Source organism: Tribolium castaneum, chromosome 9 (assembly GCF_031307605.1).
Source record: "Tribolium castaneum strain GA2 chromosome 9, icTriCast1.1, whole genome shotgun sequence".
In the NCBI taxonomy this organism is placed as follows: domain Eukaryota; kingdom Metazoa; phylum Arthropoda; class Insecta; order Coleoptera; family Tenebrionidae; genus Tribolium; species Tribolium castaneum.
Genome location: NC_087402.1, coordinates 176,340 through 203,613, shown reverse-complemented (window position 1 = coordinate 203,613; position 27,274 = coordinate 176,340). Strand labels below are relative to the sequence as shown.

At 34.7% G+C, this 27,274-nt stretch overlaps 5 protein-coding genes across 5 annotated transcripts; 3 read left to right on the top strand and 2 right to left on the bottom strand.

Moving 5' to 3' along the window:
• Nucleotides 1-31: 31 nt before the first annotated feature.
• LOC660870 (E3 ubiquitin-protein ligase TRIM33) lies at nucleotides 32-27,247 on the bottom strand. Its single transcript, XM_064358859.1, has 19 exons — nucleotides 26,562-27,247; nucleotides 15,282-15,508; nucleotides 12,775-13,108; nucleotides 12,434-12,720; nucleotides 12,120-12,373; nucleotides 11,723-12,060; nucleotides 11,024-11,312; nucleotides 8,751-8,946; nucleotides 5,491-5,857; nucleotides 5,233-5,443; nucleotides 4,923-5,183; nucleotides 4,592-4,702; nucleotides 4,231-4,538; nucleotides 3,743-4,024; nucleotides 2,953-3,098; nucleotides 2,106-2,890; nucleotides 1,154-1,337; nucleotides 955-1,107; nucleotides 32-895 (listed from the first exon to the last, which is right to left on the bottom strand). Exons 1-19 carry the CDS (start codon nucleotides 26,632-26,634, stop codon nucleotides 740-742), a joined length of 4,962 nt encoding a protein of 1,653 aa, XP_064214929.1. The 5' UTR covers nucleotides 26,635-27,247; the 3' UTR covers nucleotides 32-739.
• Nucleotides 6,369-7,203, top strand: san (separation anxiety). The gene is made up of 3 exons (XM_064359133.1): nucleotides 6,369-6,527; nucleotides 6,578-6,901; nucleotides 6,947-7,203. The coding sequence occupies exons 1-3, from the start codon at nucleotides 6,520-6,522 to the stop codon at nucleotides 7,110-7,112; spliced, it is 498 nt and encodes a 165-aa protein (XP_064215203.1). The 5' UTR covers nucleotides 6,369-6,519; the 3' UTR covers nucleotides 7,113-7,203.
• Nucleotides 7,127-8,480, bottom strand: LOC103312528 (derriere protein). The gene is made up of 4 exons (XM_015979052.2): nucleotides 8,263-8,480; nucleotides 7,836-8,213; nucleotides 7,618-7,789; nucleotides 7,127-7,528 (listed from the first exon to the last, which is right to left on the bottom strand). Exons 1-4 carry the CDS (start codon nucleotides 8,461-8,463, stop codon nucleotides 7,209-7,211), a joined length of 1,071 nt encoding a protein of 356 aa, XP_015834538.1. The 5' UTR covers nucleotides 8,464-8,480; the 3' UTR covers nucleotides 7,127-7,208.
• Mulk (Multi-substrate lipid kinase) lies at nucleotides 8,595-10,111 on the top strand. The gene is made up of 4 exons (XM_064359128.1): nucleotides 8,595-8,731; nucleotides 8,777-9,123; nucleotides 9,168-9,564; nucleotides 9,713-10,111. Exons 1-4 carry the CDS (start codon nucleotides 8,622-8,624, stop codon nucleotides 10,086-10,088), a joined length of 1,230 nt encoding a protein of 409 aa, XP_064215198.1. The 5' UTR covers nucleotides 8,595-8,621; the 3' UTR covers nucleotides 10,089-10,111.
• Nucleotides 20,129-24,341, top strand: LOC135267182 (uncharacterized). The gene is made up of 2 exons (XM_064359130.1): nucleotides 20,129-23,571; nucleotides 23,626-24,341. Exons 1-2 carry the CDS (start codon nucleotides 23,170-23,172, stop codon nucleotides 24,280-24,282), a joined length of 1,059 nt encoding a protein of 352 aa, XP_064215200.1. The 5' UTR covers nucleotides 20,129-23,169; the 3' UTR covers nucleotides 24,283-24,341.
• Nucleotides 27,248-27,274: the final 27 nt, after the last annotated feature.

Here is a 27,274-nt window from a genome sequence, read left to right as displayed (position 1 = left end):
TTTAAGGGAACTGGAAACGAAAAAGCCCAAATGGCATTAACGTGTTTATTTTAATTTTATACAGCTTGCTTACAAATTGATTATCAGAAAATCAATACAATAACAAAATAGATAAATATTTATCTTGTGTTTGTTGTTTTCTCAATATACATATACTAGGTACATTTTTTTGATATATTCGATATTTCGAAGCAATCAAACGTCAAAGATAGACATGGTCATATTTAGCTTTATTTAATAACATATGACAGTGACCTCTAATAACATCAATAACGTGAAAATACACTAAAAATGACAGTTCTTTGTAATAACAAAAACCCAATTAAATAAAACGTACACTAACAATAAAATCGCTAAAACGGTATAAAGATCTAACATCTTGCCAACATTTAAACAGTTTACTCGATTTGCACCCTGGTATTTACTTTACAGGGTGATTCTTCTACTATAACATAACATAGCTTCAAAATCGACCATTTTAAGAACTACTAAGTTATTTTCAAAATGGCTGAACTTCCGGAACGATGAGAAACTAGCGCCAAATGGCAACCACCTATTTTTATTGTATAAAACTCAGCCATTTTGAAAATAATTTAGTTGAACTCAGAATCTCTGTATTAGAAGTTAAAACGTTTGTAATCACCCTGTATAAATATCTTACTCCTCCTTAATTAAAAATAGTTTTCATTCTGCATTAGAGAGAGAAATATACTGTATTATTCGCTCCTTGAACAATTTGTCAGTCACTTATTATGCGCCGATACTTTTTATTTGGGGGCTGAATATCATCATCATCATCGAAATGTTCATAAGCGTATTCTGGCAGAAATTTTTCCAACTGTTCGTCAAAGAATTTCTCTAAGACTTTAGCATCGGCGTATACTTGAGAATCCTCCTTAAAAAAAAAGACAAATTCAACACGAAAAATAATCAAAGTATTGTTGTTTTACTTACAGGATTATATGTGTATGCATTTTTAAACATTAAACGCACGTCTTTGATTAACTGCTCCATAGTTGTGTAATGTTCCGGCGAATTCCAGTTTAATTTCTGACGAATTGAATCAAGAGCAATCGGGGTTTTGATAATTGCATGATACTCCTCATTCTACAATAAAATGTATATATATTTTTTTACTTTATTTAGTAGATACCTCAGGCCCGATAACTTCCCGGAACGGTAAACTAGGATCATACTGACAATATAATTCCAAAACTATACGTTCAGCAATTTTCTTGTCTTTATAACAAAGTTCTCCTTCTTTTTTCTCATTTAAAATATCATCGGATAAGTCGGCAAAGTTTGTGCACAACAAACACTGCCATGTATCATTTTCCCTTAAAATAAATCAGAACAAATATTAACCTCCGGTATATTAAGTCCGAGAGAATGTTTGTTGCTGACTTGTGAGAATTTTCAAACTAATAGCAAAGTGCGAATTGTGTAATTTCACAACTGGTCGCAACTTCAAACGTAATTATTTTGATCATTGAAATAATATGTCCATAACGAACATTTTTGCAATCAAGATCAAGTTAAATGGATGATTAATTCGTACAAAAAATTCGAGTTTTTAGCTATAAAATGATAAAAAAAAGGTGGTGTAAGTGTACTAAAACAATGGGTATTATGTGTGAAATGTAACAAAAGTTTTTACTATAGTTATATCTTTTTCATTCTAATAAAAATATAAATTACATTTATTTTTTACTATTACAAATGGAAACATTTACTTCGCTTTATTTACACAGTCCAATGTCCTCCATATAATTTTGCAATTTTCGATTTAATTTAGCAAAATTTTATAAAGCATTTTATTAAATTTAGCGAGATTTTAAAAACGTATGTGTGTTTGTGAATAAAATAAAACTGAAAAATAAAGCAAAAAAGTGGATTTTTGAGTAATTTTGGGATTTTTTTTGTTAATAAACACTCGAAAATTTAATTTCGAATGAGTTTATCAACGTGCTAAAAATAATGTCATCCTCCAAATAATAGGTATTTTCATACCAAGGGAAGAAAGATATAAATTAAAGTAATCATCCTTCAGGCTCATAAATTATTTTTTCAATGAAAAAAAATATTTTTAAATATAAAATACCTACTCGACACTCAAATTCGGAATGTGACAGTACTGATGAAAAACCTTCGGACATTTATCACAACAGACCAATTCTCCTCCATCCATACACACAGCACACCAATCCTCATTCGGGTCATCTTTGCCTGTTTCCATTGGATCACTTTTAATCTTGCCTGAAGGTCCTGCATCACCTGTTGAACTATCAACATGTGGTGAACCTCCAGTTTTCTGTCTTCCTTCAGCTACAACTTGCACACCATTCGAATCCAATTTTGCAATAGTCGCCATTAAATCCTTAACCGAATCTTCACAAAATTTATCAAGACTTCTCTCAGTATCACTTCGACCTTGAATATGATTAGGACTTGGTGTTTTAGGAATGGTTGAGGTAACAGTCGCTGGTAGATTTCTATTCTCTGATTGGTTGTGTTGTTTTAGGGTAATTTTAAAATTATCATTAATTGTCGGTAAGATCATATTACGATTTCCTCCTTGCATGTTATTATTATTGGCTATTTGTTGTTGTGGAATGTGCCATCTGGCGGAACCACCTTGCATTTGAAACTGTCTTTGTGGACGATTTTGGTTCATCATCATTGGATTCATTGGCGGTTGTTGACGAAACGATTGTTGTGATTGGTTAGGAAAACGAGTTTGGTATTGTTGGGCCATATGTGGTTGGACTGCTTGATATTGAGCAGGTCCTGTTTGAATATAAACAGGTGAATTACTTGCTGGTTGTAATAAACATCGCAAATTGCTGCGATCAGATAACATATTTTGTGGGTGAGTTGATGACGAGACCTGCTAGTAAAAAAAATTGTTTCACTCTTCTAAACCTTCAAAACGATTAATTTGATTAAATTTACCTGCTGTTGGTTTAAACCGCCAGAATTTGGTGGCATTCGAGGTAGTAAAGGTCTCGCCATTTGCCGTGGCATTTGCATACGATTGGCTGATAATTGTTGGGCTAATGAAATCTGTTGTGCCATTGGTGGACCCATTACTCTTGCTCCTATTTAATAAAAATTATATTTCCAACATAACGAACGCGACCTCAGAACCATAAAGATCTAACTGCATTTTTTATTAAAATTATGTGGAAATTAATCCTTGTTGGAGCACTAGTTAATCAATTTTTAGTCAAAGAATAAAAATATACAGCGTGTTACAATGAAATATTCACACAAGCAAAAAGTGGGCGTTTCTTCCTCCTTCATTTATAGATTGTCTAAAAAAAGTTGAAGGAAGAAAGTCTAATGAAATGTAGTCAAATGATTTTAGATTGAAACTACCAAAGAAAAGCAAACTGTTTTTTCACAATTAGAATAATTTTTGGTTAGTTATAAAATAACGACGATTAAAATAACTTTATGAAAATCTGTATAAAACCATTTCTTATTAAAAATAAACTTTGTAACTTTAAAACTGTGTAACATTTATTGACAGAAAAGTATTTTTAAAACCATAACCATGTGTAGATAGCTTCCTATTATTTCCCTTAATGGTTGAACCGTTTACTTAAAAAAATATTAGTATCTAGTGTAGTTATTTGTTTATCATTATGCTTGTTATATTTTATGATAAATATTTTAGGTGATCGAAAAATTGTAAAAAATTCAGTTAGAACCTTTGCGATAAAAATTAACGCAGACTTACCCATATTGGATTGTGGGCTAATATTTTGATTTTGTGGATACTGCGGCCCATTGTTAAACTGTCCATATGCTGGGGGTAATCTGGGTGATTGTTGGAACCCTGATGGTTGTTGTTGGTAAGGAGGTGATTGTTGGAGCAATTGATTGATGGGTGATTGTTGTTGGGGTGGTCTGGAATGACCAGGACTGGGAGAACCATGTGGAGGTAATTGAGATGAGGGTGAGACGGACTGTGAAGGGTAAATTCTACCATCAACCACAATTTGACCGATTGTTGACATGACTGAAAAGTACCATGATTTCAAATAATTAAAGTCGTCTGTGACTGAAATTTGATCTAAATGACATTAATGACTTCCACAACCTACTTTAATATAAAAAATAAATAAATAAACCAAAACAAATTACCTGTTGATAAACCTACCAATGAAAGCACAAAAAATTAAGCAAAAATTTAGTCCAAGCATTTGAGTCAAGACAAACACTTACCTTTAACAAGATCTGGAAATTTATCCAAAGCCAGATGAATTCGTACCGGTATTTCTGGATTTGGAATATCGGCTCGTTTACATTTGATTCGACGTAAGTGATCGGTGACTTGTTTTTTACTGTATAATAGAGCCATATCACTGCCGTTATCTAAAGCATGTTGTGTGAACTCTATACAGTGATCTGTCATACGTGAAAGTTGCTCTAAAGCTTGTTTTTTCTCTTGTAACGTCTTTTGTTTACTATCACACACTTCGGTTAATTTCGAAACTAATTGTTTGCCTCTAACATTAATCGTATTTGTCAACCTTCCAAAAAAATTAATTATACATTTAATCTATAAATTGTAATAATCAATTACTTGACCACTAATTGTGTGATTTCCTTAACAAGTGCTTGTTTTTTGTCAACAATCAAATTTTGACGATCGTCTATTACCTTCATCGCACTACATAATAGTGCCCTCTTGTAACTGAAAAATATATTGCGAAAATTAATTAATACCCATTCTCTCATATTTTTTTCTTTGACGATTTGAAAAAAAATGGGTTTACTCAAATGTTAACAAAATTAACTCAAATAACTCGCAATTTTCTCACTCTGAGAAATTTCACATAATAATAATAATTGTGACATTATTTATTTATCGTGATTTTTTGCCCAAAAAAATTACCTAATTTTTTTATACGTACCCAACATCCTTCAACATATCAGCAATAAATTTTCTTGTCTCTGACGCAATTTCATTGGTAAATTTATACTTGTGTTCCCTATGTTCAATAAGTTGGCAATCGCGACAAGTTAATTTATCGCACGTTTCGCAAAATAGTGACAATTTCTCCTGTGGATGAATCTGACAAAATAGATTAGGTGCAGAATTATTTGTAGATGATTGGCTGTCAGTAAGTCCCTCTTCTTTCGGTTTAATGGTATGGTCTTTAGTTATTTTTAGTCTAGAGTAATTAAAAATTAAAAATCAATTGATTTGAATGAATAAAATACCTTTGATGTGCTTGTACACAACTATCACAAATGTACTCTGAACAATCAACACACCAACTTGTAGCAATTGCATCATCACTACAACTGCTACATTTCAACTCTGCTAATTTGGTCGAGTTGTCTTCGTTACTTGCTAGCTCTAGCAAAAACTGATTTTCGATTATTTTACTTGGCTCACATACTATATTGCACTGTGGACATTCAACAGTAGCTGAAATAAAATATTGACTTATTGATTATTACGATTTATTGGCGTACTTTTCTCCAACTCTTCGTAAAGCTTGTTACCAATGCAGTTACCACAAGCATTATGCAAACACTCCAATAATTTGGGTTCGTCACTACCACTCAATACCTGCTCACAAAAGACACACTTGAAGGTGTAAGAAGTTTCCCCAGTTGTTGGACTCTCTACATGTTCTTCAGTGCCTTCAGCAACTTCTTTAACTTCATCCTTCGATTCTTCCACTGTTTCTGTTACAGAATCATCACAAATCATTTCACTCTGCTCATTCAGATTCTGAACTGAATCAATCACATCCTTGGTGGTAGCGTCTTGCTGATTCATATAATTGCCCTCGTTGTAATAAATATTTGATTCAGCCATCGTGGACAATATTAGAACCAATTAAAAATGAAAAATTGATGATGTTGGGGGAGCGCCTTTGAAATTTTAATCACCACCTTGATTAGGGCCGTTTGGCTACCATTTACTAACATCGTCTTCACCCGTTTTTTGCATTATTTACACTTTTATTTACTTTTTTTTTCCAATATTTTGGGGACGCTTTTCCAGAAAACACATCAACCTCTCAAACTTCACTACGACTATCACCAACCTTACAAAAACCACGACCCTAACTTCAACACGAAATTTCACGACAAAACTTACATTATCTTAATAAAAACACAGAAATATTTAGATTTGGGGCAAATCTCCACAAAATTTGGCCCAGATTTGCCAAAATTTGCATCAATTCGGGTAATTTTTCTCGTCAAGGTTGGCGGTCTTTTTTGGCGCTTTGTAACTTCAAAGGCACGGCACCGTCATTATCGTATTTAAATTTAATTTCACTTTGTTTGCCCGTTTTAAAATACGGGTCGGGGTTTAATTTTTTATGAAATTAAGTATTTATTTAAAAATTGGGGGGGGTGCGCGTTGCGTCGGTATGTTAGACACTTCCACCACCATCGCCACTTCCATCGACCATCATTTTTGACGTTTCTTTCAAAAAGCGCAATTTTGTGGTTAAATTCGTGGTTATTTTGTGAGAATTTGGCGATAAAATGACAAGGTGAGTGATGTAATTAGTATTAACTTAGCAGCTACACGTGTGTGTTTCAGAGCTAATATCGAATTAGGTAACGTAACCCCACATAATATTAAACAACTAAAGCGCTTAAACAGCGTGGTTTTTCCCGTCTCTTATAACGATAAATTCTACAAAGATGTGTTAGAGGCGGGTGAATTGGCTAAATTAGCCTATTACAATGATATAGTGGTTGGTGCTGTGTGTTGTCGAATTGATACGTCGGAAAAATCTCGTCGTTTGTACATCATGACTTTAGGCTGTTTGTACCCTTACCGTAGACTTGGAATAGGTACATTAATGGTCCAACATGTCTTATATTACGTGGAACAGGATGGCAATTTTGATAGCATATTCCTGTAAGAGTTTTTTTTTATATTAAACCCAATAACACGTTCTTTTAGCCACGTGCAAGTAAACAACGAAGGAGCGATTGATTTCTACAAAAAATTCGGTTTCGAAATCGTCGAAACTAAAGAACATTACTACAAAAGAATAGAACCGGCAGACGCTCACGTTTTACAAAAAACTCTGAGGAAAAAAGGACAAAGCAACGGAAACGCTGAGTAAAACACATTGCATGATTGATTTTTTTGTTACAGTATTTTTTAATTTCAAACACATTGTATAATTGTTTAATAAAGTCATCGTTTGCGTTAAATCTGTTTATCTGCAACCACATGCCGAAATTACCATTTCGTCGTAAAACTTGATCATAACATTGCCAAATCTATCGTAAAACATTATAGGGAGAGGAGCGTATTTTGTGGGGCCACAACAGGGACTTTTACGCCCCAGTTCAGGAAAGAAATTTGTGGTTTTGTGATGGTTTGGTAAGTGGTGGGTTTGATAACACGTGCCGTGGCAATTGTAGGCGTTATAACCAGCTGGTGATATAATAAATTTCATCCAGTTGAGTTTTTGGAAGTCGACGTATAAATCATGTCTTCTGCAAGCGTTACTTTCGGTAATTTCATCATTTGTTCCTACAATACAATAAACATACAGGGTTGGGCGAAAATATGGAGCCAAGTGTTTTGTGCCTAAATTATGTAACTTAGAAAAAATAACTTACCATCACTTCTCGGCGATTCTGATTTTAATATAAGAAAAGTCCTAAACGCGTTTCTATTACTGTCGTTAAAAAGATTAAATTGTTCGTCGTTTGGTTTCGAAATTGTGATAAATATCGACAAATCCGTTGTTTTTTTTATCCAATTATGCAACGATTTGGTTAATTTAAACACCTGGCGATGATTTAAGTGTTGAATGAAAATTCAATATAATTGTTACCTGCCAGCCACTTTCAGCTTGATAAATGTAAATCACATTGAGCAGTTTGTGTGAATCTGGATTTATCAAAGCCGTTTCATTGATATCATTTTCGACTTGATAAAGGCGCAAAATTAGCGATTTTTGTGTCAAATTGGCCTCAACTTTGTGGTAGAAATGTAACTCAACCTCCGCAACGTCCAATTTACTCGAATTAAATTTGATTATGGTTGAATTTAGCGGATTTGCGTTGAAGAGAATGTGAACAGGAGCTGCCACATTTTGCGAATATGCTTCGTAATATTTGTAAATGTATGATGGTAGTTTATTTCGGGTGATGTTGGTCCAATTGTAGTTCCATTCGGAGTCTAAAAGTGGGTGAATGTAGGGTTTAGTGCCCTAAAACAATTTTTTTTCTAATTTACTAGTACTACAACATTATTATTACATTCGTATTTGTGGCAGTTTTACGTGTGACGTTCCTATTATTCCTGAGTTCACTTATTTGAATTGCGGGATAATTCGTTTGATTAAAATTGACACGATTCCGAACCATGAACTCATTTGTAGTTTTATTCAAATTAAAATAATACGTTTTGGCTTCGATTTGGGCTAAAACAAGGAACAAGACCACAGTTATCAACCGCATTTTTCACACAAACTAAATAATTTACCAATTACGACGCCTAACAATCCAGGAAATTGCAAATTCTCTAATTTACGGCAATTTTCAAATTACGCGCCGTCTTGTCCTTGAACCATTCCATTAGTCAAATTTGAGGTTATGCTAATAAATTTAAACAAAACATGACTTTTGTACTAAAAACGGCAAAAACTTTACGCAATCATTGGAAGAAGTCAACGTTTGCAGCCGTGGCCCTACTGTACGGCTTTGAATACGCCAAGGAACGTTTCGAGTGAGTGACATAACCTCACATTAGCCCCCTCAAATTTTATGTTAGGACCCAAGAATTGATGCGTGTTTATTGCGAAAAGGCGGCAAGATTTGGTCTTGAACCAATTCGTGTGGAGGCTGACCCCCGTAACGTTACGGTAATTCTCAACCCCAATGCCAATAAGCGTAAAGCTGGTGATGAATTTGAGAAATATTGCGCCCCCCTGTTGCATTTGGCTGGAATTTGTGTCAATGTTGTTAGGACAGAGTCAGAGGGGCACGCCAGGACTCTTATCAATGATTTAAACGGGACTGATGCTGTGGTTGTGGCTGGGGGCGATGGGACTGTCTCTGAGGTGATAACGGGGCTTTTGAGGCGTACGCAGGAAAACACCAACGGTTTGATTCCAATAGGTTTGTGTTAGTGGGTTTTTGGTGAAAATAATAAAGGTTTGAAGGTGTCTTGCCTTTGGGTAAAACAAATTCTGTTGCTAAAATTTTGTTTCCTTGTGGGAGTCATTTGGAGAAGGTTCGCTCGTTGGCTGATGCCACAATGGCAGTTGTTGAAGAGGTTGTGAAACCTATTAATGTGTTAAAAGTTGAGGTGTTGGAAAATGAAAACAAACCGATTTATGCAGTTTCTGGGATCAAATGGGGGGCTTACAGAGACGCGGAAACTAAAAGAGACAGTTACTGGCTTTATGGCAAATTTCGTAATTATGTGACTTACTTATTTAACGGATTAAGAAATAACTTGTCTTGGAATTGTTCAGCTGAACTTAATTACACACCACCTTGTTCAGGTTGTTCAAATTGTGCGAAACAGTCACAACAACAAAAAAAGTGGTTCCAGAGGTAAGTGGCATTTGTAACTTATTACAAATAATAAAAAAAGTAATTGAATACAAAGTAATCAGATTATATTGTTATTACTTTAATTACATTATAATCTGATTAGACCCCACTTTGGTAAGTGGTACTTACTTTTTGTACAATTATTTAGATTTGCCAAAGACCAAAAGCCGGGTTTTTCGAATATTATTAATCCGGAATGTCAGATGATTTATCAAAAGTATATTTCAACGGTTGATTTTAATCTAGAAGTTGAAAGTGAACAAGTCCCGAAATTGGTGGTCAATGTTGGTCCGAAAAGTGTCAATTATTTCGATTTTGTTAAAGAAGGATGGAAGTCGGAAAAAGGAGAAAAAAGAAAAGTGAGGGAAATAATTGAGGCGAGATCTGTGGAAATTCAACCGAAAATCAATCAAAATGAGGAGAAATGGTTTTCCATTGATAATGAAAATTATGAGCTGAAACCGGTCAGAGTTACGCTATTACCGAAATTAATTAATGTGTTTTGTAAAAAAGAAAATTTGTAAATAAAATAATTAAACTGCCCAAATTGGTTTTCTTTTAACATTTACAAATCGTTAAAAATAAGGTTGAAAGCCGCCGTTTTGATGTAAATTTATTTAAATAACAAAGAAATTAGGAATTCATAGATCGCATAATTTTACACTATCATCATATTTTCTACATTGCTGAGAATCATTGCATTTTTTCCGTCAACTAAATCGTGAATGATTAATTGTAACTGCACATGACGTAAATAAATAAGTGTATCGATAAATACAGTTCTAGTGATTATTCATTAAGTTAAGTATTTACAAAACAACTCTCGAGTTGTTTTTCAGTGCGTTATCTTTAGTCAACCGTTTGCCAAATTATATAAAATCGTACTGAACAAACAACTCTCAAGCTTCATGTACAAACTGGTATTATATTTTGAACACATTTACCACTGTACTTGCGGTAGTGGATTGGTATGGCCCTGGCTTGGAAATTACTTTTTTTTTCTTTCTTCTTGAGGTATGTTTACAACCAAACGGAATCACTTGGTTCAATACTGCTGTACTAAATCTAGTTACACTTGATTGACAAAAAAATAAACTAAAAAACAAAACAAATGATCTGGTGTTAAACAACCAGAGCCAACTTGCATACAGTTAACGGTAAATCATAGGAAACATGTATACATATGTGGTTACTCGCTAGAATTAATCATTAATATTTAAATACTAGGCATAAATTACTTTATCCTCATTTTTAACTTAATTCCTAGTAAAAATTTCAAGTTTCTTTCTTCAAGTCAAAACACAACAGAGCTTCAATGCGCCCCAAGTCTGTTGTTTGTCCACGTGTGTTGTAAAAAAATCACATCACTATAATCCTCCACAACTAAACAACTTTCTTAAAATAAACAAAAACAAAAAAAAATTATATAAAGAAGAAACACAATGCACAAAATTATCCTCAATGTATTGCGACCGAATTGTGCTGAACGCAAACCCCAACCATCGGACTGTCGTCTCTTTCATTTGTTGATGTTGATTTAGGTGGCTGTGGCCCATTGCTGGTTGTTTTGTTGGGGGCACTGCCGTCGGTCATGGGAACCCCTGGATATGGGGCGTACTGTAATGACGTCACTCCGTAGGGCTGGTGGTAACGCTGCTGCTGACGGTGAGGATGTCGTGAAGGAGATGGATCGCATTCCATTGTCGTGTAATTTGACAGCTCTCGAGACCGTCCCACCAAATTTAACCCTGGAATTTGTGCATACAGTACTCTACCAACCTTCGTCATTACAACAAACGAACAAAAAAAAGTACACTACTGACAGTTGTCAACAAAAAAAAACGACTACAAGTTTTTTTTCTCATCAATACCTGTGTTAGTAAGAGCAGTTACGGTTCGGCACCGTATCACTATGTTAGTCATCGTTGATTTCCCGTAACGTCTGCACACACATATACAAAAATTAAAAAAAATTACACCACTTGACGCAAATTCCAGGCACAATAACAACATTTTTGATCAAATTTTACTTCAGCAACTAAAATATATTTCACCTAGTCTACAAATTTGCACTCTTCCCTTTCTTGAATTATTATGTAAAAGTCACTAAAGTAAAAAATGACCAAAAATTTCAATTAAATAGAAACAGCCCACTTACCGTGTTGACTACTCGAACTATTCGTCAGAGAAGACATATCCATTGAGGCAACGGCCGGACTGGAACTGTTACTATTAGGCGTCGAAGTACATTCGTCCGTCGTGCGTTTGAAAAAATTATGTTGGAGAGCGTAATACGATGTTATCCTAGATTTAGGATCGTAATCGAGCATGCGTAAAATCAGATCCTTGAACTTGAGATATTCGCCAGTGGAATGACCTGGTTCGCCGGCCCTTCGCCCTCCAGGACCACCACTATCGACACCGAGAATGTCGTGCAGTCGACGCGTTCCAGGCAATTTGTACTTTTTGCCGTCTTTCGCCTTTTTCAACACGTATCTGAACAAAAATCAATTAAAAATTGATTGTACTGTAATTTTTTAAGTTTTATTACTGACCTCCCCTCTGGCAGTTTTTCGAAAAACTTTCGCGTCTTGTTGGCCTGATCGAGTAGACTTTTCGGCGGCATTCCCAACACTTCAACGATTTTATTCATCTGATCGATTTCGTTGGCACCACTGAAAAGTGGTTCCCCTGTATGCATTTCGACTAGGATACAACCCAACGACCACATATCTATCGCTAGATCGTACGGTATACCTAGTAGGACTTCGGGTGATCTATAAAACCTTGATTGTATGTATTGGTATATCTGTTGAAAAAAAATAAATAGGTAAATTTTGCTAGGTTTTATTGTTTCAAGTGATTTTACCCTCTGTCCAAGCTGGCAAGAACTTCCAAAATCGACAATTTTAATAGCCGATCGTTTCGGATTGCACAAAAGTATATTTTCCGGTTTCAGATCGCAATGGATGATGTTGAGTTCGGGCGTTGAGAGGAACAATAGAGCCGTGCACAGTTGCTGGGCAAACTTTCTCGTGAGATTCAATGAGACACCGCGGAAGTTTGTATTTCGCAACAGATCATATAGATTATACGAAAGCAGTTCGAACACTAAGCACAGGTGGTTTCGCCACATAAAATGACGTTTTAATTTAACTGAAAAAACAAACAATAATAATAACAACAAATAAAAGTGTTTTAACAACCCACCTATATAATACTTATTTTCGGCATCCGCTCTGTTCATCATCTCCAACAATTTCACCTCGATCTGTGCCTGATTGAGAAACGGTTTTTTGTTCTTGATAATTTTGATAGCCACGTGACATTGTTCCACGTGATCGTAGGCCTTAACGACCTGTCCGAATGATCCTTTTCCTATAAGTGAGTCGATTTCGTATCGGTCGAGGAACTTTTCACCATTCTTCACGATATAATCGTGATTATCGTCGTCGTAACCGTCATTGTATAGTTTTCTCTCTTTTTTATGAGAGGTGTCTTCTTGGGGTTGCGCCGCTCGTCGTTTCTTCTTCGCATAATACACCTAGACAAAAACAAAATCATTTCTAACATGATTTGTTTCTCTACTTTTACACAACGCAACTTTTTTTTTTAATTTAATTTCCCTCAGGATGACGTGATTAAAATTTAGTTCGTATAATTAAAGTTATTTGCATTCCGGAATTAACTTCATTTAGACGACGCTTCTTCCCCTCGACGCGAATTAATAATAAAAATCGGACAAAATGACCTGTCGCAAAATTCACTGATCAGTGACTTACTTCATTTTATGTTTTTTAAAGCCTTCAATGTAAAAATGCTAAATTTTATTCCAGAATTATTAGAGTTTTTCTAAAATAAAATGCCAAAATTTTTCTTTTCAATCGAAAATTTGGCGGAAAATCGTTGTAATCCCGTAACGACCACTCAGAGACCTGTTACTCTGTTATGGTTAAGGTTAATGCCTCTGTTATGGTCTCTAGTTTGTGAACAATTATAATGGCAATTACGACACGCGTCAGCGACGGTTCACCCTAATTAATTAGAACATCATCATGTTGGAATTAAATGCCAATTAAATCGGTACAAAATTTCAGAGAAAAAAAAATAATATGGAAATTTGGGACCGATGGATCGATCACGCGTCGACAATGTGTTGAGTGTCGTCTTCGCCATAAGTTTTAGTGGGGTGCGTGCCCTGCATCCTCAAACAGATAATAACTTGGCAAACGTAGACCCATATATTACTAATAACGGTGATATATCTTACGAAAAGAGTCCACCCACCAGGAATCGAACAAGAAAAGAAATTCCCGGAAAGTTAATTAATAATTTTATTCATTTCATAAAATACTACAATATGAAAACTTAAAACTTTCATTAACCTTTAACCTTTTTTTCTTTCAACAAAAAGCTAAACAAAACCCCACTTACAAATAATTAATTTCTATAATATACCACGACGGAAAAATCTTCACACAGCTAGCACGTAATCGAGACAATCATCCATCAAGAAGAAACGCGGTAGGCGGTAAGGGCTTTTTTCCCCATTTTTTTTTCATCAGGGATTTCCCTTTTTCACGTATTATCTTATTATGTTTTTTCCGTCTACGTTTCGCGAATGCAGCAAGGTCACGACTCAGATATTGCATGGCAACAGCCGCCGACACGACCTCACATTGTTGTTCCGAGTTCGCCGGTAGGAGATTAGCGCGCGTCTGGAGGGATACACATACAGGGACGTACCCCCCCCCCAAAAAAAAAAACATATACCTTTAATACAAGTTTTCACAATCTATTTAAGTGTGTTCACTTTCAGCCGATTATTGTGCTTTGGTATTAAAAAAAAAACAGAAAAAAAATTACCTATGTGGGAGTCACCTAGTTTTATAATAATGAACAAAAACCTATTATGAAAGCACATTTTTAATAATTTGTTTAAAATTGACAATATGAAGATAATAATAAATTCTTTGGGCTAAGTACTCATTATAAGACACGTTTGTTATGAAAATAATTTATTTTAATAGAACATGCATTTTAGATAAAATGTAGGTAAATTCCAACCAAATTTATCTAGGTCGCGTCCTCGACACTATTAAAATAATAATGTAGGTATACAAAACCCAAGCAAATACTCAATAAATTAAACAATGGTTACCTAACCTGACCACTTAATTTTAAACAAAAAATTTAAAAGACAAACAAGGTGTTCTGTGTAAACCCCACATTAGTTAGTATTGGTAGTTATAAAAATGATGGTCATCTGAAAATTTTTATACAACCATAATCTCTTAGGTCCTGCGCAAGGAAAATATTTTTTCGACATGGTGGCACTTCCGGTTACACCACAAATCGCTATCAACTTCCTTATTTTAAATACGTAGAAAACTATATATTTTTTAAGCGTTTTTTTGGATTACTAGAGTTAATTTAAGTTACTTTTTTTTCAGCTGTGTCTATAACTAAATTTAGCAGTTTACGAAATATTTAGGGTTTTTAATTTTTTTTGAATTTGCACCTTCCAGTCCAAAAATAAGTAACTCTGCCATTTTTTTAAATTAGAAAATATATATTTTTTAGGTCATTTTAAAGAGGAAGCCTAGATCTTTCCTTTGGTATTTTCAAATTTCTTAAAAAGAATAACGAATCCCAAATGTTTAAATTAATCAATTTTATTTAATTTTTTGAGGGCTTGATGCTTTTGATTGTTTTACCTCGTTGATGTGCTTGTAGGTCTTGATGAGGTCCACGCTGAGTTTGCGTAAGGGTGCCGCCGACGAATCCCTAAAAGTGTGTGGTATTCGTGCTTGCATTGCTTGAATATCAGCTGGTGGATTGGACATATGACCCATACCCAGCTGATCTTCGGGTACCAAACGTCCATATAAGGGCACATGACGCTGTCGAAGGGTGTCCCCACTACCACTCGATGATACCGGCACTGAAATCACAAACAATAATAGTATTGGAAATGGGGCTATTTACATTTCGGATCATTAATACATGAATTATGTATGATGATGTTATTGACGTCAGCTACGAGAGGAATACCGCCAGTACGAAATAAAATATAATTAAACAAAAAAAAAACGATTTCCAATTCTAGAATGAGCTTTAACAAGGAAAAAAGGCTTGATACGAATTATATTTTATTAAAAAAAAATCAAAGTCACAGGACGTGGAATTTTCTCGTCCACTCGAACAGGTTTCCCTCAGGAATTGCATCGGAAAATGGATGAGAGAAAAGAGAAATTCCGTTGACGCATGGAAAATGCCTTGACGGTTCCGTGACCACACACTTTCTTGTCCTTATTTTTGTGTTTGTTCGTCTGCTTTTACATCCAATGTGTTGGCCACTTTTTATTTAAACACTGGAAACTTATCGTTCAGGACTATTTTTCCGGCGTCTCGTCGTCTGGAGAACGCCTCCCCGAAATAATAAATTTACAATTATCGAAAAATATACAATCCTCAAGAACGTATTTATGCGTCTGGATGTCGGTTGATATTTGCCTCTCTAATAATAGTGATACTTATTTTAATGTTACTTCGACTCTCAATGAACATTAAATCAAATCCGGGAGACCACCACCATAAATTTAAGGGTCGTGTTCACTTCAGCAACAGTTCGCCTGCTTGAAATTAAAGCAAGAAGCGCGCAACACTTGGAAACTTTGATTTACACACGCAAAAACTAGGAGAAGTTGCGCCAGGATTATGCATCCAGGATTATTTATATGAACAAACTTACTGAAATATCAATTATTTAGTTAAAATTTAAAAGTGCCCACTAACTTTAATTACGAATTGTCGCACACAAAAGTTATCAACTTTTTTTTTGTAACCCTTTCAAGAGTTATGTAGGCAGTATAAATTAGCAAAAACCACCCACGAATAAAAATATATATATATATATATATTAAAACTACCACGCGCGCTGGCATCAGGTGAAGCTGCTGTTTTCTGATATAATTGAATTTTTAATAGACCGGATCGGATTCTCTCGTGGGAGAAAGATCCGTCAAAGTCGGATGCACTTTTCGAGACGGCTCTTATCTCTGCCGTTAGTTCAATTAAGATGTATTTTTTTAAATGACCAACACTAGAAAATCTTAAAAATTATTTCGCTTTTCTTTGTTAAAATTGTGAAAAAAATTCAAACCAGGGGCTGGGACGATATAAATCTTAGGAAAACCATTTCCAAATTATAAATCTAATCGTGTGTAGCATCACAATATTGCAGATCCCCTATTACGTCATTAATCCCCAACAAAACAGTGCTGCTTGACCAAAAAATTAAATTCCAAGAAAAAATAAAGACAAGAGCTTCATGTTAACTTGAAGCAGCCCACTTTGATGTTAATTTAAATAGCTGCGAGAGCTGTTGACTCTTATTGTTTACTTGCAAAACTATCGCACATCAAACGCGAACTACCGCTTCAAAAGAATTTTTTTTCCGAATCTAGATTATAGAAATAAGTGTTTGTAGACATTAAAAATATTACCATGTACTTGTATTTCACACTTTCGGTGGTAAAAATAAAGTATAAAGTAACACGACATAAAACAATTTAATATTTGTGCGCGCTATAAATCACGAAACAACCAATCAATAAAATTCACTGAAAAAAAAATTTGCAAATAAACAATTCGCCCATCATTATCTGAAATAGTTTTTGACCTACCCAAACAAACCGCCGGCTGCAACAACACGACGCCGCTATCGATCCAAACGCCGCCGCCGCCGCCGCTTCCGCCGCCGCCACCGCCGCACAGCCTCTCGCAGATTTCCCACCAACTTCGTGACACATAAATCACGTCGCCTTGTTCGAAAATCAATTCGGCGGCAAACGAAACGAACCCATATTCGTAATTTTTATTTTTAACTCTCGTGTAATTAGCGAAAACATTGACCTACTTTCATAAATATAGTAGCGAGAAATTACCACCTACATATTAAAAGGGCACTAAAACGATCAAGAACCACAACACGTGGCTCAGTTGCAAGTCATGGTGCTGCCGAGATGTTGTTATGAATCATTCGTACGCCGTAATGTCAATGACAATAATTAAAAAAAACTACTAATTTTATGATAATTTTGAATTGGAAAATATGTTGAATTGAATGAAGAACGACTTTGGTGTGTTTTATGGTGTTTTTGTGCGTAAAACTCTTGGACTTTGTTCGGCTCGTGTGCCTCTAACCTACGTCTTATTATTATTAAAATTGTTCGACGAAATAAGTGATCGAGTGAGTCGCGCGCGCGACTTGACTTGCTTGCCTGGAACGGTACTGTGAATTTTAAAACAGGTGCATTATAATCGTCATCATACCTACGCAAGGTTGTTGATGTGTCTGTTGCTAAGCCGAACCGAGCTTTTAAAACGATTGTTTACTTGCCAATTATCGAGTTAAATAACCTCCGAATGAACAACAATTTTATCGTACCTGCTGCTGATGCGGGAATCTCTCGGAAGTGCTGCTGCTGCTGCTGGTGGTGGTGTATTATGAATAGCAACAAGTACACACACACGAGCAGTAGCAGACGAGTCGGTCAGACCCAGACCGACGATCATCTTCCGGAGAGGTGAAGAACCGCCACGGAACGACGAGAATGCAACCGACGGTCATTTACGGACAATGCGACCGCTTTTCTCACATTATTGTTGGTTGTTGTTACCAGAAAAAGAAAAATCTACCCCAATAATTTCAAAATGCGGAAATGGATCGCCAAGAGAAAAATGAAAAGACAACTTGCAACCGCCTCCATTCGATCTCGACTAGTGTAGGTTGCATGAATGCCAAATGTCCTTTTTAAGGAACGGCCTATTCACCCAATATTACACACCTACAAACTGTTTCACAATTTCACACCACACTAGTCAGTTCATTCGTGATTTTAAATAATTTAATAATTGATTTTTCAATACACAATTAAAAAGTGTAACTTCCTGTCGCAACTTTCATTCATAACTCGTTCAGAATTTAACACCACATTCACGTAACGAATTTATTACTTCCCCTTACTACACACAATGATACTTCCGATAATGTTTTGTATATTATTACATTATTTAAAACGAGTCGCTAGACTCGATAAAAAATTATACAGGCTGATTCTGTGAGGGCTTACCGTTTTAACTTTTAATATAGCTAGAACATTAAGATATTGTATACAGTCTAAATCGACCATTTAACTAATTAAAAAAAAAACTATTTTTCAACATTTTGATTCAAGAAGTTCAAAATTTGGGAGACTGACTGAGTTACTTTACATAATTCACTAACATTTATAATAAGCCATTTTGCAAGGTATACTTGATTAACTATGAAAACTTTGAAGTAAAATCCATTTTTTGTGATTTTTTTCAAAAACTGTAAGAGTATAGGACGTATTAATACAAGTCACCATAAATATTGATATTCTTTCGATTGCCATTAAGAAATAGGGTCGTTACATTTGAAAAATTTGAGTTATAGCGGTTTTTTGAGACGCATTTTGAAAAAATCATACTAGCCATGAATTTATACATATATAATATTGTATATTATATATATATATCACTTATCGCAAAGGATTCAAGGGCTGTGATATCTTAGATAAACCCTTGCAAATGAAAATTTTAACAACAAAAAAAATGACTCATGTCAAAAACTATAACAGATGAGTATCAAATACTTGGGTGAATTTTACTCAACTTGAGAAGGTGATATTTAAAATTTCTAAATTGACGCCAATTTTTTATAGTTCCGGAAGCTCAGCCATTTTGAAAATAATTTAGTTGAACTCAGATTGTTCGATTTAAAATTTTAAAGCTCTGGTTATATTAGAAGTTAAAAATTTCTAATGTAGGCCTTAAAACAATCACCCTGTATTTCGCTTGGAAGAACAACAATTCAAGGTCTAGTCTCGCAAATATCGGTCCACAACACTACAGATGGAAGAGATATAAAAAAATTGCGTCGAAAATGAACGTTTGTGTGTGTTTACAAACATTGCGAATACAATGACCTTGATAGATAACATGGAGTCTTCACGTGTGCCGTAAAAGGACTTCTTCCGCAATCAACGCAAATTCCGAAAGGTCGCAGACATAAACAAACAACTCGAAAAGGAAGAGAAAGACTTTTATTGTGAGACAAATCTGTGGATAATCTCATGCGGAAAATGCAACCCAATACGCATTCACTGTTACATGAGAAGCATAAAACAGATTTTCAAAGTTTTTACGAATTAATAATTTTTTCAAGACGTCTAATCTTAAATTAGTAACAATAGGGAAATTCAAACTGTAGAGCATAAACATTTTTTGCAGCGATCTCTCGACGATCTTCGTGAATAATTAATAAATTAGCGTCGCGAAGAGACCATCGAGATACGATTTCTATTTTTTCTAAACACAACACGAGGGCAACAAAAAACACCCTCGTGTGATTTTAAGTTTATTAAAAAAATATTCAAGAATTAAAAATATCATACTGATAAAAGTATTTAATGATCGCCGTAGCCTACTCCACTTTCTTTGAAACACGTGTAAACCTCACAAAAAATTAAAAAAAAATATTTTGATAATTTAATAACAAAAATTGTCAACACTGCAAAAAACTTTCATTCCTTATTATTTTTATTAAGTTAATTTTCTGCAAAACTAGATATTTCAAGTTGAACATCGCATTTGCGAGAGGTGGCATTTTGGAGTGCGCTGCGCAGATCAATATGCCTCCACACTTCTCCCCTTGACCACGATCAGGGAGGGAGGGAGGAAGGAAGGAGGAGGGAGAGTCCGGCTGGAACGAAAAGGGGATCGAAAACGAAGGCACCTTGTGCAGGTGGGGCTGAACTATTCCGCGCGACTCATTACCGACGTGTTTCGGACATGGTATGATCGACATCATCAACCACCTGACCCCGATTTAGGAAAAAAAAAATGTCTATTTTCAGTTACTGTTGTAGATATTGCATCAGAAACGCATTTGGCCACGTCGATGATGGCGTAACATGTGACATAACTAAATGACTCAGCACCCACTTTTTTATAAGTCACACTTTTACTTTACCGACAAAAGGGACAATCTTTATTTATTTGCAACCTGTCGATATCAAAAGTAAAATTATAAAGCAGGTGACGCCGAAAGATGATTTACAAATTAATATTACACCGAATGAAAATTATTTGTCGTAATTCGCTCAGTCACAAACTAATTATGCAAAGTTAAGTATTAACAGACAACTAATATCTATTCGAAAATGCTTATCTCATAATAGATAATAATAAAAAACTAAAATAATTTACCGAAAAATTACACCCGCCACTGAGTTAAATTTTCTATCTTTTATTTTTGAAATATCTTGGCACTGTAGTTATAAGAACAGGGAACGTGTTTCAGGACCAAGAAGCACTTAATTTGTCAAAAAATGTATAGATGACAAGAAATTCATGGTACAAAGTGTGCTACAATGATTTTCATCTAGTGGTCTGTGAATTTCTAATGTAAAATCAAAATACCGCTGATGATAGATAGGTATTCAGACATCGAATATTGTCATTCTCCAACTCAGAAATAAACTCCGACAATAACAGTATTTTCTTGCACAGTGTAATATGCTTGTTAATTGCTTTTTAACGAAATGTTTGAATGTAGTTAACTGACAATTTGTGAATTTACACATTTTTTTTACATTATAAACCAATTTTAAAGTTAACTACATGAAAATCATTTTAAAACAACCTGTCAATAAAAACATTGTCATATTTTGTCAAATTTAGGCACTGTGTACACCAACCACAAAAATAATTACCAAAAAAATCGTGGTGAAAAACGTCATTCTTGCATCAAAATCGAGAAGAAAATATTTTTCTTAATTTTCAAACTTACATCAACTGTCAATCAAATTGTCAATTAAACGGCCAACTAACTTTAATTAACAAATAACATAAATGAAAGTTGAAACCGAGAAAAATAGAATAAAATATTCGTTGCAGAAGGTCATTTAGGTACTTGTCCGTTCAAATGTTTACCAGAATAGATTACCTTCTCAGACTTTTTTAGTCGGTAAAAATTATATAATAAAACATTTTTGTAATTTTGACATTGTTGAACCCAAGTAGCAGTCGGTACCTTCAGAAAGGTATTTCCTCTATGACTATTAATAAAAATTAAAAATAAACCACATGCACAGTTCATGCCAGAGCGCAACAGAAATAGAAAAAGGACTATTTTCTACCACTTCCTTTTCGTCAGTTACGAAACAATCATTAAATTTATTCGCTCCTATTAAAAACAATTTCCCCTTTTAAATTTTTTTGTGGTTATTGGCGAATCACAACAAAAAATTTAGTAAAAACGTACAAGAAACCCCTCGAATGCTAATCAAGGTAACACAATGCTGTATTACAACATCCTGGCTTGCAACACGAGTACAGTGTGACAGTCTATAAAATTCACAATAAAAAAGACAAAATTTCCGGTTATCTACCAAACGAGAAAAAATTATTAACACGAGATTAATTAAATTAGAATAAAAACCGATGATACGATAATAGCCTGTGAGCGAGCTTTGGTTAGATGACTTCCTAGCAATGCGGCCGCTACTCTGTCTATTTCCAGTTCGTCTGCCGGCCAGACAAAGCGCCAGGTATTTATAGAAAGCGTGCTTTGTTTGTTACTAGGTGTTCACAAAAAGTTTTACATTCAAAAATTATCAAAAAAAAAATAATAATAATAATAGTTACACCACAACCTAGACTGTGATAAACTGACGTCGTGTGTTGTAATGTTTAACAACCTTACAAACTTTGATCGACGAATTGCACCTACAATTTCTCAAATAAGACGAAATGTAAACGCGAATTTTTCAAGCTTCGCTTTTATCACAGCGGTTTCCGTCAAAACAACGTTATTTTTGCTAATTCGGCGGCGATTAATTACATTTCCAACACATATCCGCCAATTTGATTTATCGATAAGTTTTAAAGTTTTGCGTTTTATTTCCAAATTGTTTCGTATTATTATTACCCTTAAATTAACGAGGAGGAAGTACACGAATGTAACACTCAACAATAATAATAGTTTGAAGTTTACGACTTACACCCAAGATGATGAAATGTATCGCATCGACATACGAGTGAATTTAATAATAATATTTTTCTATAGTTTTATCTCCAATACAGAAATTTTGTACCAACCTTGCTTAAAACCATTTTCAAGTGTCATGATTTTTGGCACCTAGGCAACAAGGATAATATTATCAATTCGATAATAAATATCATTATTTGATAATTTTCCACGGAAAAAAAATAGTAATTTTTGTATTAAGTGCGCGAAATGAGTGTTTTTTTAATGGCGCCTGAGAATGTTATTTTAGTCGAGACCGCCAGGTCGAGACCTAAAAGACATTCGAAGGCGCCATTAAAACATGAATTTCGCCACGAAATACAAACAACGTTTTTTCTACAGCCTCCAGATGAAGAAAAAAGTAACAGAAATTAGTTGGAACAAAATGGTCTGATAAATCGAGTTGCTTGCATGGTTACGATGATAAATAAAAGTGATAGTTGCGAAAAATTTGTCACAATAGGTATTTTTGTTGAAGAAGTGTGATGGATTTTAGCAGCGAAAACGAAATAGATGCAATTGCAAGCGCGGCAGTGTCGAATCTTTTGCCTGCTAAATCAAGACCGCAGTACGAAAAAACGTATCTTCAGTTTCGGCAGTGGTGTTCTATGAAAAAGATTGATCAAGTAACGGAAAATGTTTTGTTGGCGTATTTGGAAGAAAAGTCTACCACCTTAAAGCCACCAACACTCTGGGCCCTTTATGCGATGTTGAAAGCCACCTTAAACGTTAAAGAGAATATCGATACACGTAAGTTTCCGAAGTTAGTGCCCTACCTGAAAAGCAAAAGCGTAGGTTACAGAAGCAAGAAGTCGCAAATTTTAGACAAAGAAGACATTAGCAAGTTTATTAATGAAGCAGATGACAAGATATATTTACTGATGAAGGTAAACTTATCATATTAGTGTAATACAAATCAAAACAACTCGTTTTATTTATAGACTGTGCTAATTTTGGGTATATCGGGAGCCCTTCGACGTGAAGAATTAGTTAAAATGAAGCTAACTGACATAGAAGATAAACAGTCTGTCTTAATTGTGAAGGTGCCTGATACAAAAACCCACTGCGAACGAATATTTACTGTTTCAAATTTAGAAAATATAGAAATTGTCAGAAAATATAGAGCTTTGCGGCCTCCACGGGCGACTAGTGACCGTTTATTTTTAAAGTATACCAACGGAAAATGTGTGAATCAAAATGTTGGAATTAACAAAATCGGAGAGATACCAAGTTTGATTGCAAAGTGGCTTAACAAAGACGAACCTAAAAAATATACTGGTCACTGCTTCAGAAGAAGCTCTGCCACTCTTTTGGCGAATGCTGGAGGTGATCTAATTTCAATTAAACGTCATGGGGGCTGGAGAAGCAGCACAGTGGCAGAAAGTTACATCGAGGACTCTTTGAATAATAAAATTGAAATTGCCAATAAAATTCAACCTTCTTCCTCCACAGAAGAAAACAAAATCACTCAACCTTCTACATCGGCTTCTTTTAATGGCGAAAATAACTTTCATTTACAAGCGTCTTCACTCAGGCCTCTGGGGATAAACGGGGGCACGTTTTCGTCATGCACATTTAATTTTCATATGTCAAAGTAAATATCTATTATTATTGTTTTGTAATATTGTTCTGTATAATTATAAAACCTTTAAAACTACCTCTCATTATCGATCCGTCTCTTCATTTCGGTTGCTGTTGATGTCTTTTCGTGTTACTAAAATTGTAACAGAAATAAGTTGGAACAAAATGATCTGAAAAATCGAGTTGCCTGCACAGTTAAAAAATATTATTTTTTCACTGTGAAACCGTGAAAAAATAATATTTTTTCACAGTGAAAAAACGTCAAACTTCGCGCATAGGTAACCATGCATAAATGTCACGATTTTTTGACGGCTGTAGAAAAAAGAAATTTTAATACAGCCGGTACTAATATCGATAACGATAATCATTATAAGAAATTTCTATGAAATGCGAGGGTCTGAATTTAATTTTACTGTGCTTCTGTTTAATTTGTCAATTGAGTTTAACTACAAATATTGCAGATAATAATGTTTGGTTTAGTGGCAAAAACAAACAATTTTTTTATTATAAACAGGACCAAATTTTATTTATTTATTACAAATATTAAGTTACTGTATCCACCCGAAACATGAATACAAAACAAATTGATTCATTAGCAAATCAAACACTGATTTTGTGATTATGTATACAAATAGATTTCTGTTAAAAAATGTCGTAGGCATTGAATTACGATTTTATACAGAAAAAACACGTTTTTTCATCTGTGTTTATACTCCATCACAGAATGAAAATTAAAGAAAAAGATACAACAAATTTTGATGACCTAGAAATAGATCGAATTGTAACAATTCTGATACTGTTATCACTTTAAAGTCAATCGATTTTGAATTAGTGACAAGTTTTATTTTTTATATCACTTTTTCGTTACCTTACTCATTTCATTTTGTTTCTATAGCAACTATGCGTATTTACTCACATTATGTGAGGCCCGTACAAAAGATAAAAAAGGTTGATTTTTTTTCTTAACAAACTTTGTAGTCTTTTTTAAAGGGAGTAATAACGCCTTAACAAATAAATTGTATTTACTTGAATTTTTTAAATAAAGTATCACAAATGATATTGGATCAAAGAAATTGTTTTTTCAACCCCTGAGAAGGGCTTAAAAAATAAAATAAAATGTTCTTTCAAAACTATTCAAAATAGATAAGAGATAGGAAAACAGTATAGCATACAGTTTTACAAAAAAATATTGTTTCGACATTTTTTATACTATTAAAATTGATACGTCAACAGTCCTGTAATGTAATGTAATTAAAGATTTTTCCTTAAAAAATAATCGACTTTCCATCAAAATAAAGTTAATTACTCAAATACTGAACACAAAATTGCACGTGTAGCTCCACTATCAATTAAATAAATCCGAAACTACAAGAAATAATTTTATTTGGTGTATTTATCCTTTTCCAAAAATCTGAAATCGCTGATATGTAGTGGCGTGAAAACAAGAAAAAAAATCTTGTCAATTAAAAAAAAGTCTAGCAAACTATATTTCTAACTACGAAATTCCAATCCCTCTGATTTTTCAAATTTAGGTATGTATTACACAATTACTGTTAATACATTTTCCAATTGATTCTTTCAACAAAATCCTCACAAAGCACCTAAAATTGTAACAAAAAATAAACTTAATTAGAGCAGGCCATGCTCGCGGAATTTTAGCCACATGCCAAAAATTGACACATCGGGATTATTTAAAAATAATTTTCCAAAAATTGATTCTTTACTTGGGTGTTAAGCACCCTACAAAAGCTATTTTCGAAAAAAATGTAAGTGTAAATATGTATTCAATTGATAAATTCTTAGCAGAATTTTATAAAAAATATCTAAATTTAGTGTTGAATTAGCACACGTTTTATCGTATATTACAAAATTTGGTAAAAATAATTATTAAAGAAAACGAAACTTCCAAAAGAACTCAAGAGAAAATATGATGTGGCTAAAGTTACACTTCACTTTCAAGGCATTTTCGATCTCATGTTATTTTTTAAATACACTTGTTATTTATTTTCGACTATCGCAAAATCACTGATAAATTGTTAATGGCATTGTAGATTACCCGCTTATTAAAAAAACTACTGCTGCGTAATTTTACATTCACCGTTACTTGATTGTCTTTTTTTGTATTCTGTAGTCATGGAAATTTTCTTTGTTTGTTGTTAAAGTGACAGTATACATGTCAACATAACCTCACCAAAAAAAGATGAAATAAATAATGTAAAACTCCGGTCGCCGCCACTGTCCCAACGCACGCCGATGACGTCATAAAATGTCGAATTTCATGTCGTTTTCTACTCACTTTTGGGTTTGTTTTTGTCCATGAGCATGAGATGGTCGTGCTTGCGCCACGCCATGGGCTCCCTCGATCCCATCAACGTAGCTCTGAGCCTTGTTGTACGCCCTCTGTGTCAGCAGTTGTTGGGGCTCAGCATAATGGCACCACTCGCGACACCTCTAGCACATGGTAAACAATCCCGCGTGGCTCGGGGCCAGTAACCTCGCTCCAAGGCCAGGCCGGCCTCGGGCGCCTCAGCGGCGGGCCCCCATCATATAACAACAAATGTGCGTGCAAAGCACGCTGCCTGCCACAACCACCACCACCACCACCAAACAACACCACTTGGAATTGTGCTCTGTTGGTTTGTTTCACCACACACCCGCACCTCCAACACTACCACCGCCAACAAGGGGGCACACACTAATGCACATACACCGGGTGGGCACGCGAGACAACGCACTTTTGCTGCAAGGAGAGACTTGGCCGATTTTTATCACAAGCACACCCTACACAACAAGCAACATGGCAACTGTTTTTGGGCGCAGGCACTGACAGCTACAAGCCGAACGCTACAACGAATACACACGAACGATTCGGCGGGGTTTTAAGTTTGGGAAATTGACACGGCAGCGCCACTTGTCACCACTTTTTTGGAATTAACCAGTTTTGCAATTTTTTTTGCCAAAATTACAGTGGTATCAGATCCGTAGACAATAACTTTTCTTAGAGTAAAG